The following is a 17498-nucleotide window of genomic DNA, read 5'->3' on the forward strand; positions in this document are numbered from 1 at the left end:
TCTCTCTTTGACAAATAAATAAATAATTTTTTTTTTAAAAAAAAGAAAGAAATCTACTTCTTTAACATGACAATTAGTACTTATTCTAATCCAAGAGCTAATGATAGATTTAATGGAAAAATGCTAAAACCATCCCTCTTAAAACAAAAATGAAACAAGAAAATCTTGCTATCAACATTATTAGTTAGTATTCAGCTGTAATATAAATTATGAAAAAGGAATACCAGAAATAATATTGGAAAGGAAGAGACAAAAAAGTAATTTGAGGATAACATTATTAAAAAACTAGAAAAGCCAAAAGAGCTTGTCAAATAAAAGTTTTAAGTAATTTTCATTATTAATATAATTAAATACTTCTTATTAAAATAATGAAAGTACTTAGAAAATATGATCTGCCTATCAGCAATAACTGAACAGCATATATAATATTATAGATATTACCTATTTATAGGTTTATATATGAAATAAAAAATATATATATATATAATGAAAAAAATCTATTAAGAATTAGAACAAATGTTAACAATACAAAAAAACCCGACAAATGTTAGCGATGCTTAGGAAGTAGCTTAATTTAGATATCTCTGGCTTAAAGTTCTACTAAGAAATTAAAAAAGGAACCACAAATAAGTAAGAGAGTTCCATATTCCAGGATGAAGGACTAAATATGATAAAGAGGTCAGGCTTTTTCAGATTTATTAATAGATTCTGTATAATCCCATTAAAAATTCAAATAGTATTATTTTCTTATAACTTGGAAAAATTATTATAAAATTCATTTGGCAAATTACTGGGCAAAATCACAAAAATCAAAGAATTTTTGTGAAAAATTAAGTATACTAAAATGGTTAGCCCTAATGGCTAATTATTAAATTAATGGCTAAATATTAAAACTTATTAAAAACAACAGTGACTAAATAACATGGTACCGGCCCCAAAATAGACATAAATTTTAACTGAGGAGAATAGAAAGTCCAGAAGTACTTTATTTCTGATGACTGTTTAGTAAGAGAATAATTATGAGTCAATGGATAAGGTAAGCATTATATAGAAAATCCTGTTGGATAATGGAATACCAATTTTGATAAAAATAGTAGGTTGTTACAGGAATGGCTCCCTAGAATCATGTTTCCATTTCTACACCCTTGTTTTCTCTAGCTATGGACACACTACAGAGTTTTGGGTGGTTCATTATGCAGCAATAGATAATTCGCATAACATCTCATGATATATACAGAAATATATTCTGTATAATTGAACAGTTAAATTTAAAATCAGAGAAAATAAGCCTTGATCTGAGACCTGCATGAACGTGTGACATTTCAGGTGTAAGACTCTCTGATGGTATGCTTCCTTGGCTTTATAAGGGAAAACCCGAAATTTGACTACCTAACATTAAATACATCACAACATACAATAGTAAAAGAAACAAAATGGAAAGAGACACAAGAGACCAGGAAAAACAATAGCATAAAAAAATGGCAAGGCTTAATGCCAACTCCTTCATAAAGGTATTCGAATTCATATGGATAACAAAGCTATGAGCAGAGTATTTACATTAGAGTACTTAAGATTATAAACACAAGGAAACACATCAGATCTTGAGAGCAGTCAAGGAACTAGAAGTATAAAAACTTTGAGGTAATATTTTGTAGCAAGGAATTTAGAGGGGAAAAAAAACCAGTATAATTTGGTGTTAGATTGTATTTTTATGGCACTGTGAGTGTATACTTTGGAAAGCAATATTATTGATAGGCACTAACATTTTTGTACATTTTGACCTAAGATTCCTGTTCTAAGAAGTTATATAAAGAATATAATTCAACAAATGTAAAAGGCCAAATGCACAAAGGTATGCTTTACAATATTATTTTTATGGTAAAACTTGGAAACTTTGTATTGTCCAGTGGAGGGGTAATTACTTTGAGGCAAAAATAAGGGGTGGAATTTGAAGTTACCATTCAAGCGAAGTAGCATGAACATGCTTTTGTCATGCTAGATAAAAATGATTCAAAATTGAATCATTTATAATGGAACAAATACACGTGATCTTATCAAACCCTCAGACTCTCTTTGAAGTAAATTTTAGTTCCATAATTACAGAAGAAACAAAAATTTGAACAATTTCTCCATGTTCAAGCTTTTCATAATAGCCCGCAAGCCTGTTAATTGTAGCAACCACCCATTTTTCCATTTAATCCAATCAATCATCTTTTTGTGCCCAAAGGCTTGCACTTCCTACACCATCTCGCTTCACACACAGCTTCACATACTCAAAGAATTGGCAGCGCTATGCAGAATAGTAAATACCTTTTTAAAGTTTACGGGATCACAGGTTTTTCTCCCTCACCTTTCAAACAACTTTTTAAACGTTGTATCTATTTTACAATACAAAAACTGGATATTCAGCTAAAGATAAAGCATGAAAGTCTTCCAACTGCCCTGCCCCGGCCACCGGGGAAACCTCAACTCTGTGCCAGGGCTGTTTACTAAAGGCTGCCGAAGGGCGGACCTCAAGGAGGTGGGGCTAGCGTCGCAAAAAAAAAAAAAAAAAGCCACGCAAAAAGCCGCCGTGCTGCTTTACGGCACTCGCTCCGCCCCCGCAGGTGCGGGAAGCTGAAGCCGGGAAACATGGTGGCCTCCTGCTTTCTCAGCAGGGGTTTGACAGCCCTGGCAGGGTTGCTGCTTTTCTCCTTCGGCAGCTTGGCCGCTAGTCAGATCGAGGTAGGAGTCAGGCCCTCCGAGCGACAGAGCCCTGGGAGGTCAGCTCTGTCGTGGCTCCGATTCCCAGCAGCGAAGGGGAGCATCAGCGTCTTACTAAGGCTGACTGGGCTGTGTGTGGGAAGGGTGTCACCGGGAATGGGATAGGACACTGTCCACCTGTTTCGCCGTTTTAAAACGACGAATTTAAAGAATCAGATCTCAGGAGACGGGGGAGGATCTGATCCATTCCTCGAACGAGTGTGCAGTCCCCAGCAGTTGATACGTGAGCACGAAAGTGAAGCACCTACTTTCCTCCTGCTAAACTACACTGCTCCCCTTTGATAGGAGTCAGACCGGTACGGTGTTTCATTTTGAAGTCAAAAGACGTTCTGGCCTTGATAAAGCTTTTTTATTCTATCCAGTACTCGGACAGTACGTCAGGCCAGTTCTCCAGTCTAGATCTGTTTTGAGGCCTTCCTAACCTCTTGGCGAGGGGCCGGGGATGGTTAACCGACATTTGCAAATCGATGTCCGAAGTTTCATCTTCTGCCTAGCCCACCTCCTATAGGATTGCTGCTAAGTCAGAAACCGGTTTGTTTTAATAAACTCTTTTTATCCCGTGTGTTGATCATCACTACTTTCTGTGTTCTGAGCTTTTTAAAAATTGCTTTCACCTTTCCAGTTCCACCGGCTTAATGTGGGCTTTGCTCATTGCTTACCTAGACTATTGCAAGAACTATCTTGTTTCCCCCAGGTTTCCAAAGTCCCTCACTTAAATGCTAGATTAGTCTTCATAAAATGCAAACCCAGTCAGGTTATTCTTGATTTAATCCTTTCAGTGTTTTCCCATTGCATAGGGAGGAAAGTTTATTTAAACAACATAATCTGGTTTCTGCCCACTCTTTGATCTTCTTTTTGGAGTCTGTTCTTTCTACCACCTAAGTACCTTGAGTTTAGACCAATGAGTTCTAAACTTTTTGAATACATATCCTCCAGTTAGAAAAGATGGTGCATGCACCCTTTCGCTGTATCCATGAATTGCTGGTAATCTATATAGTCAATATTTATAAGGTATATTCTTATATAATAAAAATATGAATAGACATTCTGCTATTTTCTCCTTTATTTTAGTGGATTATCTTGTATACTTCGTTTTTGATACCATTATTTTTTTGTAGTTACGTTGTTTCTGTGCTTTTTCACATTAACCATGATTTTTTTTATACCTTTTATTTCTTATGTCTTCTTATTAAGATGTAATAAAAACATAACCTCTGTAGAGTCTTTCCTTATCCCTTGCTTTGCTTATACTCTTGTAATTTGTACACTTAGCCAGTGTAGCATTCATCTACTATAATCCATATATGCTTTGTAGTATCTGTTATTCCTGCATCTTTCACTTAAGAGTCCAGTAGCTCCCTAACTGGTTGGCTTCAAGTCTTTTTTCTTTCCAGTCTATTTTCTAAGCTGCAGCCAGAGTAACTTTTAAAAATGCAAATCAGATCCTGTCACCCATAAACACCTTAATGTTTTCTTAAGGATAGCGAACAGAATATTCATTATGACCCATGAGTAAGGCCCTACTCTTCTCTTTCTTGGACTTTTAGTTGTGCTAATCTTTTAGTTTCTCAAAGCTCCTTTTTCCGTTAGGGAGGATGTTCCTTCTGTCTGGAATTATCTTCCCTCTTCTCTTCATCTTTTGAATACTAAGCAAAGGTCACTTCTCTAGGAAGACTTCACTGGTGCCTTCCTTCTTCCCACAGCCAGAATCAGGTCAGGTCTATCTGGGAGTCTATTGTACTTTTTCATGATACTGTGTATCTTATCTCTATAGAATTTATAGTTTGCCCTCATCTGCTTAATGTGTGTCTATCAAGTTGGATAATATCCTCTTTGGAGGCAAGTACTATGACTATTTTTGCCCTTCATTGTATTCTCTTCACTCAGGACAGTGGCTGGCACATGGCACCCAATGAATGTGATGAATGAATTGATGTTACATTGCAGTGTAACATGTTTGCATGCTTCTTTATTGAACTGTGGGGTTCTTCAGATAAAGCAGCATGATTTTTGTATCACTGTACGGTACATGTAACTGGCACATAATAGGTGCTCCATTCATTATATGTAGAATGAATAAGTAACTTTGCAGTGCCTGTATTGTCTAAATAAAAAACAAAAAAATAAAAAAATCACAGAAGAGTTTTGCCATAACAAATTTTTCATCGAAGTCTTAATGATATAAAAATTTTCAGCTAGACAGGATACTTGAGATTATTGGGTCAGATCTTACTTTCAAGTCTAAAGAGCTAAGTGACTTATCCCAGTCTCACAGCTATGTGTGGGTTAGGATTTGGGCTAAATCTTCAAATTTTTAAACTAATGCTTTATCCCCTATAGCATACTGTTTTCTTTTGCATCTAGACAGCTGTTGAGAAAGGTTAAAAAATACATAGATATGTATATGAGGGAATTTTTTGTTTTATTGTCCTTAAAATTTTCTTGCCAGCTGAAAATTAAAACACCTAACATTTGTTATGCAATTACTGTGTTCCAGTCACCTTTTGTACCTTCTGTGTATCAGGTAATATATTACTATTTTATAGATGGAGAAATAGAGGCATAGAGAAGCTTTCCTAAGCTTTTACTGCTAGTATATAGTAGGGTCCAGATTTGAATCCAGGCAGTATGACTCCTCTCATAATTAATACTGTTTGGTAGCAGATCTGGGGTCACTAAGGTTTATATTCACTGTAATTTTAATGTATAATAAATATATTCATTAGGTGTTGATATTTTTGGATGTTACAATGGCAGATATGGTTCAGACTTTAACAGAGTAGGGAAATGGTACATGGAGGCATGGTAGAGAATGTGCTCAATCACATATATTGCTGTGTTCAATAAAGTTACTGGAAACATCCAGCACAGAGTAGGAAGTAGTGAATGAGACTTCAATAAGAAGGGTATTGTTATGTGTAGAATCAGGGCATGAAAATAAGTCAGTCGTTCACAATTTGAAGACTGAATGGAAAACTAGAAGCATATGAGGAAGAGCTGGTTGTGTTTGAGATAAACTGTTTAAAAACAAGTAGCTCTCCTCCATGTCCCCCAACAAAATTAAAATTTGTCCTTTATAAGGACAAAATTCGTCCTTTATAAGATCAAATACTAGAACTTTTATAAATTTGCATAATGATAACTTACTATCATTTTAACCAAAGACTCCATAAATCTTAACTGTTCTTTATTCAGTCTTTATTCTCAGAAATGTGGCTTTTCTAAAGTTTTTAATATTATTTGACTTGTAGGATCAAGCAGAACAGTTCTTTAGAAGTGGCCATACAAACAACTGGGCTGTTTTGGTAAGTATGTTTTGTTGTTGTTGTTGTTTTAAAGATTTTATTTATTTATTTGACAAAGAGAGAGACAGTGAGAAAGAGAGAGAGCACGTAAGCAGGGGGAGTGGCAGAGGGAGAAGCAGACTTCCTGCCAAGCAAGGAGCCTGAAGTGGGGCTCAATCCCAGGACCCTGGGATCATGACCTGAGTCGAAGGCAGAGGCTTAACAACTGAGCCACCCAGGTGCCATAGTAAGTATGTTTGATAAGGTATATGTTGTTGTTTACATTAGATATGTTTCTGAGAAATTGTGTGTCAATCAAATTTTTTTAAAAAAATTATTTTCTCCTATCTTATAAGAAATTCCTAAATTTGAATTGGCTACATTTTAAATTGACTGTATCAACTAATATTCTAGGGTTTCAGTGTATTGTCAAGTGGTAATATGTAAATAAATATAAGAATATATTAGGGATACTATTGTTAAAAGAAACATAAAATGTACAATTATTTTAATGATGGAAATTAGTAATTGTATTTCTTATCTATAATATTAGTTTGTAGATAAATCTCTATTTAGGCTATTAAAAAATTTTTTTTTTCTGCCCACAAAAATAAATGATCATCATAGAAAATCAAATTATATAGAAAAGTTTAGGAGGGGACAGATTAATTTTATATTAGATGACTCTCACCTCAGTTTAAAAGAAAAAGAAAATATCTTCAAGTCCCACACATGCCAGAATTAACGTTTCGATTCTTCTGGCCTTTGTTTTCATATACAAGCCTAAAGATAAATGATTTTATGTAATGAGGGTCATCTTATACCTGTTATTTTGCATTCCCATAGCAGTATATCTTGGAGATCTTCCCCTGTCAATATGGAGATGCATAATCATTTCCAAAGTCTTTATTACTTTATATTTTATGAATGTACCGTAATCTCTTGTTCATGGGCATTTAGATTCTAACCTTTTTGTTTTAAACAAGGCTATGTTGGACAGCCGTAAAAATACACCTTTGTGAACTTGACTGATTTAATCTTTAGGATAGATTCCTAAGCTATAAGGCTGGGAAGTTATGGAGCATAATTGCTTTCTAGAAATGCTATACCTCTTTTTTCTAATTGCAGAACAACTGTGTATTATTAACCTTTGCCATTTCTTTTTAACTGCTGGGTAACAAATTAAATTTTGTTTTAATTTGAATTGTTTTGATTTTTAGTAAGTTTTGCTAATTGGCCAATTTTTTTCTTCTGCCTTTTTTTTTTCTTGGCGTAAATTACCATCTTAATTTATCTGGATTTATAAATTTGTATTTTTAATTTCCTTACTAGAATACGCATCATCAGTTTGTTTTTCTCGCACTTGGAAAGTATTTGGATAATAGTTTCACTGCTGAGAATTTATTTAATGACATTCACATGATTAGAAGATATAATAAATTTGACTTCATGAAAAAATTGTAGAAAAGGGTTGACTGGAAGAAAGAATGAGGAAATGAGGCAGGAAAGGAAGCGAATTTTTGTGAAAAAGGAAGGTAGCTCATGGGTCATTTTGTTGTTCTTCCACAAAGAACACCTGTATGTTACCCTTCAAAAGAGATTTTATGAAGGAATCGAACAAAAGCAGCTCAAGATAAGGAGATAAGTTTTTGATGACCAGTTAAAAGAGAGGGACACTTAATCAGGAGACAGGCCATGATCCAGCAATTCTGGAGAATAACTTGCTCTTCAGAAACTAAGGGCTTTTCAATGACTAGTCTCTCTGTGGGAATTCTTAAGAAAGGGAGTAAATACCCATGTTCAGACAACTAATTGCCAAAGGGCTTATCCTTTACAATAAGAGCCTTTTAGCTTACACTGCACACGCATGAAGCTTTCCTTGTTTGGGAAACCTCTAACTGAGCCCCTCTTAAGCCTTAGTAACTTGTGTCTCAGATGAGGAATGAAATGAGGATGAGAAAGAATTATTACTGAGCATTTCACAACAACTGCAGTTTTGTATTGTGTGCAATATTTTACATATTAACTCAGACTTCGTAAAGTGACTTTACGAAGTGAATTAAAGTGAATTGTGCTTTCTTAAATGGAAAATCTTGAAATTTGACCAGGGCCAAGTTGAAAGTACTAAACATGCATTTTTTTTTCAATGTTATGTAATTCAGATTTTAAAAATATATGTTTCTCTACCAGTTTGAATTACTTTGTCGTGACTAAATGATCAGAGGTAAATGGAATACCCCTTTGCCATTGTACTGTGACTGAGAAACTTTCACCACCAGAGGGAGATAGAAGGAAAATTGGATTCCCTTTTAGTTTCAAGATCTGCTTTGAGTAAATCATTTTTGCTCCTGTTTAATAAAAAAAATTTATGATGATAACCCTTACTTATGGTTAAAAAAAAGTACAGTGAATACGGTATGAACTGAAAAATCCTTGTACCCTTCTTTGATTCTCATTTTTATTCTCTATGATCACTTATTATTTTCTTGTGCATCCTTTCAGAAATTTCCAGTGCATATAATTACATTTGTGTCTATCCCTCTCTCCTTTTAAAAAGACTAATGGATCATATCACAAGCTGTCTTACCACTGGCTTTTTTTTTTAATTTCATTTTGAGAATATGAATAATTTATATTAAGTTATTTCTTGGTCCCTACTCTCTTGCCACCTTCATTTCATGTTCAGTAAATTGCTGGTTAAAAGGCAGGCAGTTTTCTTAGGTTTATGCTGAAATACTATAATAGCAAGAAAAGCCTTTTGGATGTGGTAAATTGCACTGAATATACTGGTTTTTGTTATGATTAATTCAGATAGAAATTAAACTGGTTCTACTGAAGTTATGGAATCTGTAGATTTCTAGCTTTTTGATATCAATTTTTGCTAGTATAGGCAATGCTATAATGAAAATTCTTGATTACATATTTTTGTGTACTTATATTAGCTAAATCAAAAGATTAATATACATTCAAACATGATATATCTTTAAAATTACCACTTTAGAAGATTTATATTAGTTTACATTTCCAACAGCAGGATATGAGTTATTTATTTCCACACACAATTGTCAATACTATGAATTGTCATGGGCTTTTAAATATTCATCAATTCAATTTGTGTCTTTTAAATTATGGTAGAACTTGACCATCTTTAATAGCTTATTGTCCATTTTGAATACCTTTATTATGAAATGGTTGGTCTCATCTTTTTCCCATTTTTGAAAATTGGGTGATTCCTTTTTTTTTTATTGAGTTACAATTATTTCAAGTTTTTTTTTTTAATTTCATTTAGGACTTTATGGTATTTTTGACACATGGAATTTTACACTTTAATGTAGTCAAAAATTATAGTCTTTTCCTTTTTGGATTCCAGGTTGAAAATTCATTTTAATACAAAAAATCTTGTAGTTCCTTTCCATTTGCAGGGGCAGGAACATTTATGTGATTCTCAAAGCTGTCATTATACCCATGACCAGCAGAGGCATGTGGTAGGAGTCTGAGAGGGTGCTGGGGGGTTTAGGTATGCTTTTTGGAATGGATTTCCCATAGGGCTGATTTTTTGAGGCATAGCGTTAAGTTTACCCAATACCTTTGGTATCATTTTTAGGAATCAGTTTGTTGTTGTCTTTTTAAATGTAAAACTTTTTTGGATTGTTTCTAGTTTTCTATTTGGTTCAACAGCTTCTTTATAATATATTCTCTTATGTGCATGTAAAAGTGCTTTGTATGTTAATCTATCTATCTAGCATTTTTCATAACTGGAATTAGGAAGCAGTCCAGAGTGAAAGGAATATTATATAACCCAATATCGTTAATTTTCTATTCTATGAAGAGATTATGGGCATTGCCTTTGATTCTAAAGAATTTAATCTTTTAGACTTAGGAACATTATAGAATCACATAAATTGAGAGTAACTAAGTTGGTTCAGTATTTGATTAAATTCCCCAAAGATTTGGTTTCTCTTAAGCTGAATGGTCTTTTTATTTAATAGCAGTTATGAAAGACCTCTTTCTGGAGAGCTTGGTTTTATTGACAATTCTTTATATGTTTTCCTGTTTGTAAGCCTATATTATGATGTACTCTTTTTTTAAGGCATCTCTAAATCCTACTTCAAGAGAGATAATTCTATAACTTGGTGGCTTATTTTGATTCATAACAATAATATATTTGTTTTAATACTTTAGGTATGTACATCCCGGTTCTGGTTTAATTATCGACATGTTGCAAATACTCTCTCTGTTTACAGAAGTGTCAAGAGGCTAGGTATTCCTGACAGGTAAGAATTCTTAATAAAGCTTAACTCTGAGCTTCAGTGAAAATGAACCTTAGACAATTGTTATTATTTTTGCATTTTCGTATTGCTTTGGAAGAGTTGAAGAAGCCTGATTTGAAGGGTTTTTTATTGTTGTTAACACATACCATCATGTATAAAGTAGCTGTTACTTAAGACCATGATGGCAAATTATATAAAATTATATAAAACAACAGTCAATACCTTATAAGGTAAAAAGATTTGATAAAGTATAATTGTTTAGTGTCATTTATTTAATTATTAAATGCATTAGTCTGGGTTTTTAATTGTAGGCAATTTTGACTGATTCAAGTAGAAAGGTAATTTATTGAAAGCATATTGATTAGCTCTCCAAATTGCTGGGAAGGCTATATGTAGCCGGGAACATGTTAGACTAGGTAGCAAGAAAGACATCTGGAAATCGTGGCATAAAATCACCCAGTGACAATAAAGCTGCCACATGTTGCTGGTTAGACTCTGCTCCTGCATAGCTGCTACCATTATCTTGGGAAACTTAATGTTGCTGCTGCTGCCTGCCAAAATCCAGCCTTTGCTGGCCCAGGTTCTTACTGTCTCTAGCTCTTAATTTAGAGTCCTTGGTGGAAATGTCATATTGGCAGAGCATAGATTAAAGTGCCTGTGTTCATGCTAAAAGGGTGACAGGAAGAATGACTATGGCATTTTTAGCTTCTATAAATGGGGGTGGTTTCTGCCTTCTATGAAGACTCGTAAAGTGGGATATTTCCTAATTACATGAGGGAGTTCAGGTTCTAGGCAAAAAATCCCCACGCCTCCAGCCAGATACGTGTTCTCCACATTTGGTTTGTCAGATATGATAGAGCTGTTTTTGCTACTACCAACATAGTTATAGAAGAAACTGCACTCAGTTCAGTTATTTAGTTTTGATTTATTTAGTCCTGTGCTCCTCTCCTTCTTTGAGGCAGGGTGGAAAGAGCTTTGCAACCAGATCTGAGTTTGAAACCTGGGTTAGTGGTGATTTCATCATGCTAAGCCCGTTTCCTTGGCTGTTACGTGGTCATAATAGTATCCTCGTTGCAGGATTCAGATCCTTGCAATAGAAAGCAAGTAGAGATATGTGTAATGTGCTGCAGGAGCAGAAAGGAAGCAGTGAATGACGCAGAAAACAAAGATATATTACATTCTATGTAAATAGATCATTTTAGTCTGAGAAGCTGACAGGAACTCTAATTTAATTCCTGGATTTCATCTGGAAATTAAGGCAACTTGATAATATTACCATTTAAAAAAGTATATTAAATTAAGTCTGAGAAAGAATGGTTTGCTATATCAAGTTTACAGGTATTATTCTTGTAATTAGCCAATTATTATAATTTATCATTTGGTTCTCCTCTAATAGGGCTATGTGGTTAGTCCTTTGGCGTTTAACTGCTGTTGCTTCTGTACCCTATGTGTTCCTCCAGGGACTTACTCTGCATAGTTTGGCAATAGTTTTCACTTTAGTAAGTGAACCTTTCTTGGGTCTGTAGGTTATTATGATATGTTTAAACGGTCTAAGTAAGATTTAGAGGAAATTTTAAAAAATAGAATATAACCATAGGATGTATTTTTATATATTATAATTGGTAGGTTTGCCCCTAGGTTCTGAAGAATGTTCTTTAAAAACTTATTCCTGTTTCACATGATTGCCTGTCTACCTCTCTTTTGTGACGTCTTTTTTGGGGAATGAATTGGAGATTTAAGCCTTCTGTTTTTTTATAAACAGAGATTAATATACAAGATTCAATTTGGCTTTTAGCCTGTTTATGGTGAATATTCCTTTTACTGGTGACTTGTTTTACTTTACTCCTTCCTGGAATTAAGTATAAAGATATCTCTAACTAAATTCCTAGGAAGTAACAAATTATTATAAAATAAGAGTATGGAAACTTAAAATCATTAAGAATAGCTTTTAGTTTTAAAGCCTGAATTTCAAAATACAGTTTGAATTTATGTTTATACATTATGGAACATTTCTAAGTTAAAAATATTATAACTTTTGTTCATATTCTAGGTATGTGTGCTGAGAGAAATGATTATTACATTTAATAAAAATGATGAGTAGAGCTCTGTTTTGTTTTTATTTTTTAATTTGCTTGTTTTTCAAGGGAGCATTTTACCTTTGTCTTGAGATGCAAAGATTTGCATTTAATTTTCCCGTATACTTGATAAGAAATGAGTTCATGTCACAAATCATTTGTTGAAATACATGACACAAGTGATTGCCTTTTATTTTGGAAGTTCACATCAATTCCATAGGTCCTGTTTGAAATGTCACTACTCTTGTTCTGATTTCTCTCTGATTTTCTGTCTGTATTTCACACATTCTGACCATACTGAGCCATTCTTTGTGCCTGGAATGGTTGTCTGTATTTCTGGCTCACTTCTACCAAAACCTGGCTGTGATTCCAAATCTCTTGTGGTTAAAAATGCAGATTTCTTGGCTCCACCTCTGGTGATTTAATATTTAACTCTTAAGCAATGCCTAGACATTAGCCCTAGATGTGGTTCTGATGCACAATCAAGTTTAGGAAGCACAGCTTTAATTTATACCTGATCTTCCAAATTTACTTAATACTTCTTTAAAAACGCCCTTCCAGACCCCTTTCTTTGCTTCTGTGGTATCCTGCATATACTCTGATTATAACATGATTATATGAATTATAGTATGTCTCCCTCATTAGATTATAAACTCTTTGAAAGGAGTGGATTATATTTTATTTCATTTTGTACTTAGCATCTAGCACCTACACATAGTAGTTTCTCGGTAGGCACTGGATAAATAAGTGACTTGGAAATACTTTGTCAGGTAGGCAAAGCAAACACAAGTTTGTTCTTTAAAAATAAAAACACTTGGGTTGCCTGGATGGCTCAGTTTGTTAAGCATCTGCTTTCCACTGAGGTCATGATCTCAGGGTTTTGGGATTGAGCCCCACATTGGCTCCCTGCTCGGTGGGGAGACTGCTTCTCCCTTTCCCTCTGCTTCTGTCCATAGCTTGTACTCCTTTCTCAAATAAATAAATAAAATCTTTAAAAAATAATAAAAATAAAAACACTTCTCTTTCCTAAATTGTGTTAGTTTTTAGTAAATGTTCGTATGATATAAAAGACTATTAATAAATAGTTTGTCAGGACTTTATAATAGTATTTGAAAATGTTGACTCGGGGAAGGGATTTTAGTGGTTATGGGGGAAAATAAAGAGACATATTATTATTGTTTTTATACCTAAGTTACATGGAGGACAGGTGTCTCATACTTTGCCCATGCTTTCTGTAACCTTACCCACCCTCAGGTACTTCTTAAAAATTTGCCTGGTTTTAATTCTTTAAACATTTCACTTTTTCAGGAATTTTTCTGCCCTTAAATAATTGTTTTGAACTAAATCCCTGTTTTGCTATCTCCAGTATGCTTAAGATGCTGAAGATGAGGGAAACAAAAGGCATTAAGCAGAGGTTAGGCCCCAAAATTGGTATGTGAAACAAAAATTGAGCCAAAATTACTATTATTATTTTTTTAAAGATTTTACTTATTTATTTGACACAGAGAGAGATCACAAATAGGCAGAGAGGCAGGCAGAGAGAGAGGGCAGGAAGCAGGCTCTCTGCTCAGCAGAGAAAGGGCTCAATCCCAGGACCCTGGGATTATGACCTGAGCCAAAGGCAGAGGTTTAAAAGCCCTCTGAGCCATCCAGGGGCCCTGAGCCAAAATCTTTCTTGAGAGTTTCTCAAATAGCACATAAAATACAATGTAGTATTGTTTTCCATTAAGCCTGACGTTTCCTCTAGTGCTAGAGCAGATTACTGTTTTCTTTTTCTTTGGTGGAGAGCTTGATGAAGTGGTTTGCTTGGGACTAGGGAATATGTTATGTGAAAGTACATCTCCTCCAGAGTAGAATTAGATGTTGATGCTGTAAGAGGCATACAGGGATTAGTACTGACTGAGAGGATATAGAATCATAGTTCCCACCTCATGTTTACTTTGGAGAATAAATGCATTGAATTTTGGGGTGGGTGAAATCGACCCCCTACTGAGTGCATTAAGATTAACTTTATGGAGTTAAATGTGTACATAATTTTTCTTAAAATATGATTTAGCTGTATTACAAGTTGGGTGGATGTGAGTTTTTGTTATGATCCTGTTTGATAAACTATTTCTATAGTTAAACCTAACAGCAGTGTTTCTGACTCTATTTTTCCTCCTTACTCTATATTTTAATCATTATGTAAGATTAATATTCCTATTTTAAACCTTTTTCTTCATCTCCCCTTATTCATAAACTCTTAGTTGTTTTTTAAAGTAATCTCTATACCCAGCGTGAGGCTTGAGCTCCCAACTCCAAGATCAAGGGTTGCACACTACTGACTGAGCTAGCCAGGGGCCCCTTTTATCTCCTTTAAATTGTATTTCTCAAACTTCATTGAGCTAAAAGTGCTCTGCAGTTAATTTTATAAACTATTCCCTAACTCATACTTTAGGAATCCATTGGTGGGGTGATCTCACCAAGGAACTTTAAATTCATTAATTTCTATCAGATAATCTATAAAAGTCTTGCTTAAGATAAATAAATTTCAACTTTACTTATTCCCTACCTTTCCACTATTTAAGTTCCCTTGGGCTGGGCTTTTTTTGGGGGTCCCATGTCCCTTTTTACTTCTTTTTAAAATAATAAATATTAGAATTAAGAATGTGAATTCTTGTATCTGTAACCTAAGGGGAAAAAATCATGGATTGCCTCTTGTTTTTTTTTTTTTTTTAATTTTATTTATTTATTTGACAGACAGATCACAAGTAGGCAGAGACGCAGGCAGAGAGAAAGGAGGAAGCAGGCTCCCCACCGAGCAGAGAGCCCGATGCGGGACTCGATCCCAGGATCCTGGGATCATGACCCCAGCCGAAGGCAGAGGCTTTAACCCACTGAGCCACCCAGGTGCCCCTTGTTGTTGGTTTTAAAGTCCTGTTGGCAGTGTAACTTTTGACCATTGTTTTTTAAGCTGCCGTGGCTTAGATCTTGTACATCAGAGGGCATTTTCTAAAATGGAGCATTAATAAGATATTTCAGAGAATTTTTTTACTCACTAAAATAATGTGGAGAAGGGGATGATTTTTATGGTTCTTTGAAAATAGTTGTGGTTTTCCCTCTAGTAAGGTCAGACAAAATGGGCTCCTATTTCTGGCTTCCTTCTTCACACTCCTTACAACACATTCACCGTCCACAGTAATTCAGATACTATGTAGTGATTTTCTAATGGCTTATTTCATTACTCCTTGAGGCCTTTATGAGAGATTTTTTTTGTATTACATTTTGAAAATAGTTACTCAGTAAAAAAAATTAGGAAAGGAAAAAACATTACAGGTAATTGCAAATAATAAAAATAGATAAATCACTTATAAAACATGTACAGGGGTTAAAGCACAAAAGCAATAAAATCTATTTATAAAAATCAGTCAAGGGATTCACAAAATGAAAGAATGTAAAGTATGGGCTCATATATATAAAATGAGGGGAGAGGAAGTAAAAATTTAGTGCTTTTAGGATGGGTTCAAACTTAAGCAACTATCAACTTAATATAAACTACTATAGGCATAGGACGTTATTTAGAAACCTAATGGTGATCACAAATCAAGAACCTGTAATAGACATACAAAAAATAAAGAGAAAGAAATTCAAGAATATCACTAAAGAAAGCTATCAAACCATAGGGGAAGAGAAAAAGAAAAGAAAGGAACAGAGAAGAATTACCAAAACAACCATAAAACAAGGAACAAAATGCCAATAAGGATATACTTATCAACAATTATTTTTAATGTAAATGGATTAAATGCTCCAATCAAAAGACATAGGGTGACTGGATAAAAAACAAGACCCATTTATGTACTGTCGGCAGGTAACACACTTCAGACCTAAAGACAAATGCAGATTGAAAGTGATAGGATAGAGAAACATTTATCACACAAGTGGAAGTGAACAGAAAGCTGGGGTAGCCGTACTTTTATTGGACAAAATAGAGTTTAAAACAAAGACTGTAACAAGAGACAAAGAAGGACACTACCTAATGATAAGGAGAACAATTCCACAAGATACTACAGTTTTAAGTGTTTATGGACACAACATGGAGCACCAAAATACAGAAGGCGACTATTAACAGAGATAATGGAAGATATCGATAGTAGTCCAATAATAATAGGGGACCTTAACACCCTACTTAATCAGTGGATAGAGCACCCAGATGGAAAATCAACAGGGCAACAGTGGCTTTGAGTGACAGATTGGACCACATGGATCTAACATACATTCAGGACATTTCATCCCTAAACATCAGAATACACATTTTTTTCACATGCGCATGAAACATTCTCCACAATACATCATATATTAGGGCACAATACAGTCTCAGCAAATTCAAAAAGATTGAAATCATATCATGCATCTTTTCCATCCACAGTGGTTTTATATTCTAGTTTTATAACTAGAAATGAATCACAAAAAGAAGACAAATGGATGGAGGCTAAATAACTTGCTACATAACAAGGAATGGGCCAACCAAGAAATCAAAGATGAAATTAAAAAAATATGTGGAGACAAATGAAAATGAAAACACAATGGTTCAAAATCTTGAGGATGATACACAAGCTATTCTAAGAGGGAAGTTAGCAGTAATATAGGTCTACATCAACAAACAAGAAAAATCTCAAACAACCTAACATTATAACTAAAGGACCTAAAAAAAGGAGAAACAAATCCCCAAACCAGTAGAAGGAAGAAAATAATAAAGATTAGAGCAGAAATAAATGATGGAGACTAAAAACAAAACAAAACAACAATAGAACAGAAATGAAACCAGGACCTTTTTTTTTTTTTTTTTAAGATTTTATTAGGAGCTGGTTTTTGAAAAGTTCACAAAATTAATAAGTATTTAGCCAGACTTATAAAAAAAGGATTGGGGGGGTACTCATATAAAATCAGAAGTGAAGGAGGAAAAATAACCAGCATCACAGGGGTGCCTTGCTCTCTCTGTCATGTGACTCTTGGTCTTAGGGTTATGAGTTCAAACCCCACACTGGGTGTGGAGAGTACTTAAAAAAAATAAAAAAATAAGAAACAACACCACAGAAATACAAAGGATTATAAGAGAATATTATGAA

At 34.3% G+C, this 17498-nt stretch overlaps 1 protein-coding gene across 1 annotated transcript in view; it reads left to right on the top strand.

Annotated features, from left to right (window-relative positions):
• The first annotated feature begins 2591 nt into the window (after nt 1–2591).
• The window catches only part of PIGK (phosphatidylinositol glycan anchor biosynthesis class K), a 123297-nt gene continuing 108390 nt past the window's right edge, over nt 2592–17498 (top strand). The window contains exons 1-3 of the mRNA XM_032301603.1: nt 2592–2724; nt 6015–6068; nt 10230–10321. Coding sequence (XP_032157494.1) covers nt 2632–2724; nt 6015–6068; nt 10230–10321 — 239 coding nt within the window. The 5' untranslated portion in view covers nt 2592–2631. The remainder of the gene's footprint in view (nt 2725–6014; nt 6069–10229; nt 10322–17498) is intronic.

This window comes from Mustela erminea, chromosome 10 (assembly GCF_009829155.1).
Source record: "Mustela erminea isolate mMusErm1 chromosome 10, mMusErm1.Pri, whole genome shotgun sequence".
NCBI lineage: Eukaryota > Metazoa > Chordata > Mammalia > Carnivora > Mustelidae > Mustela > Mustela erminea.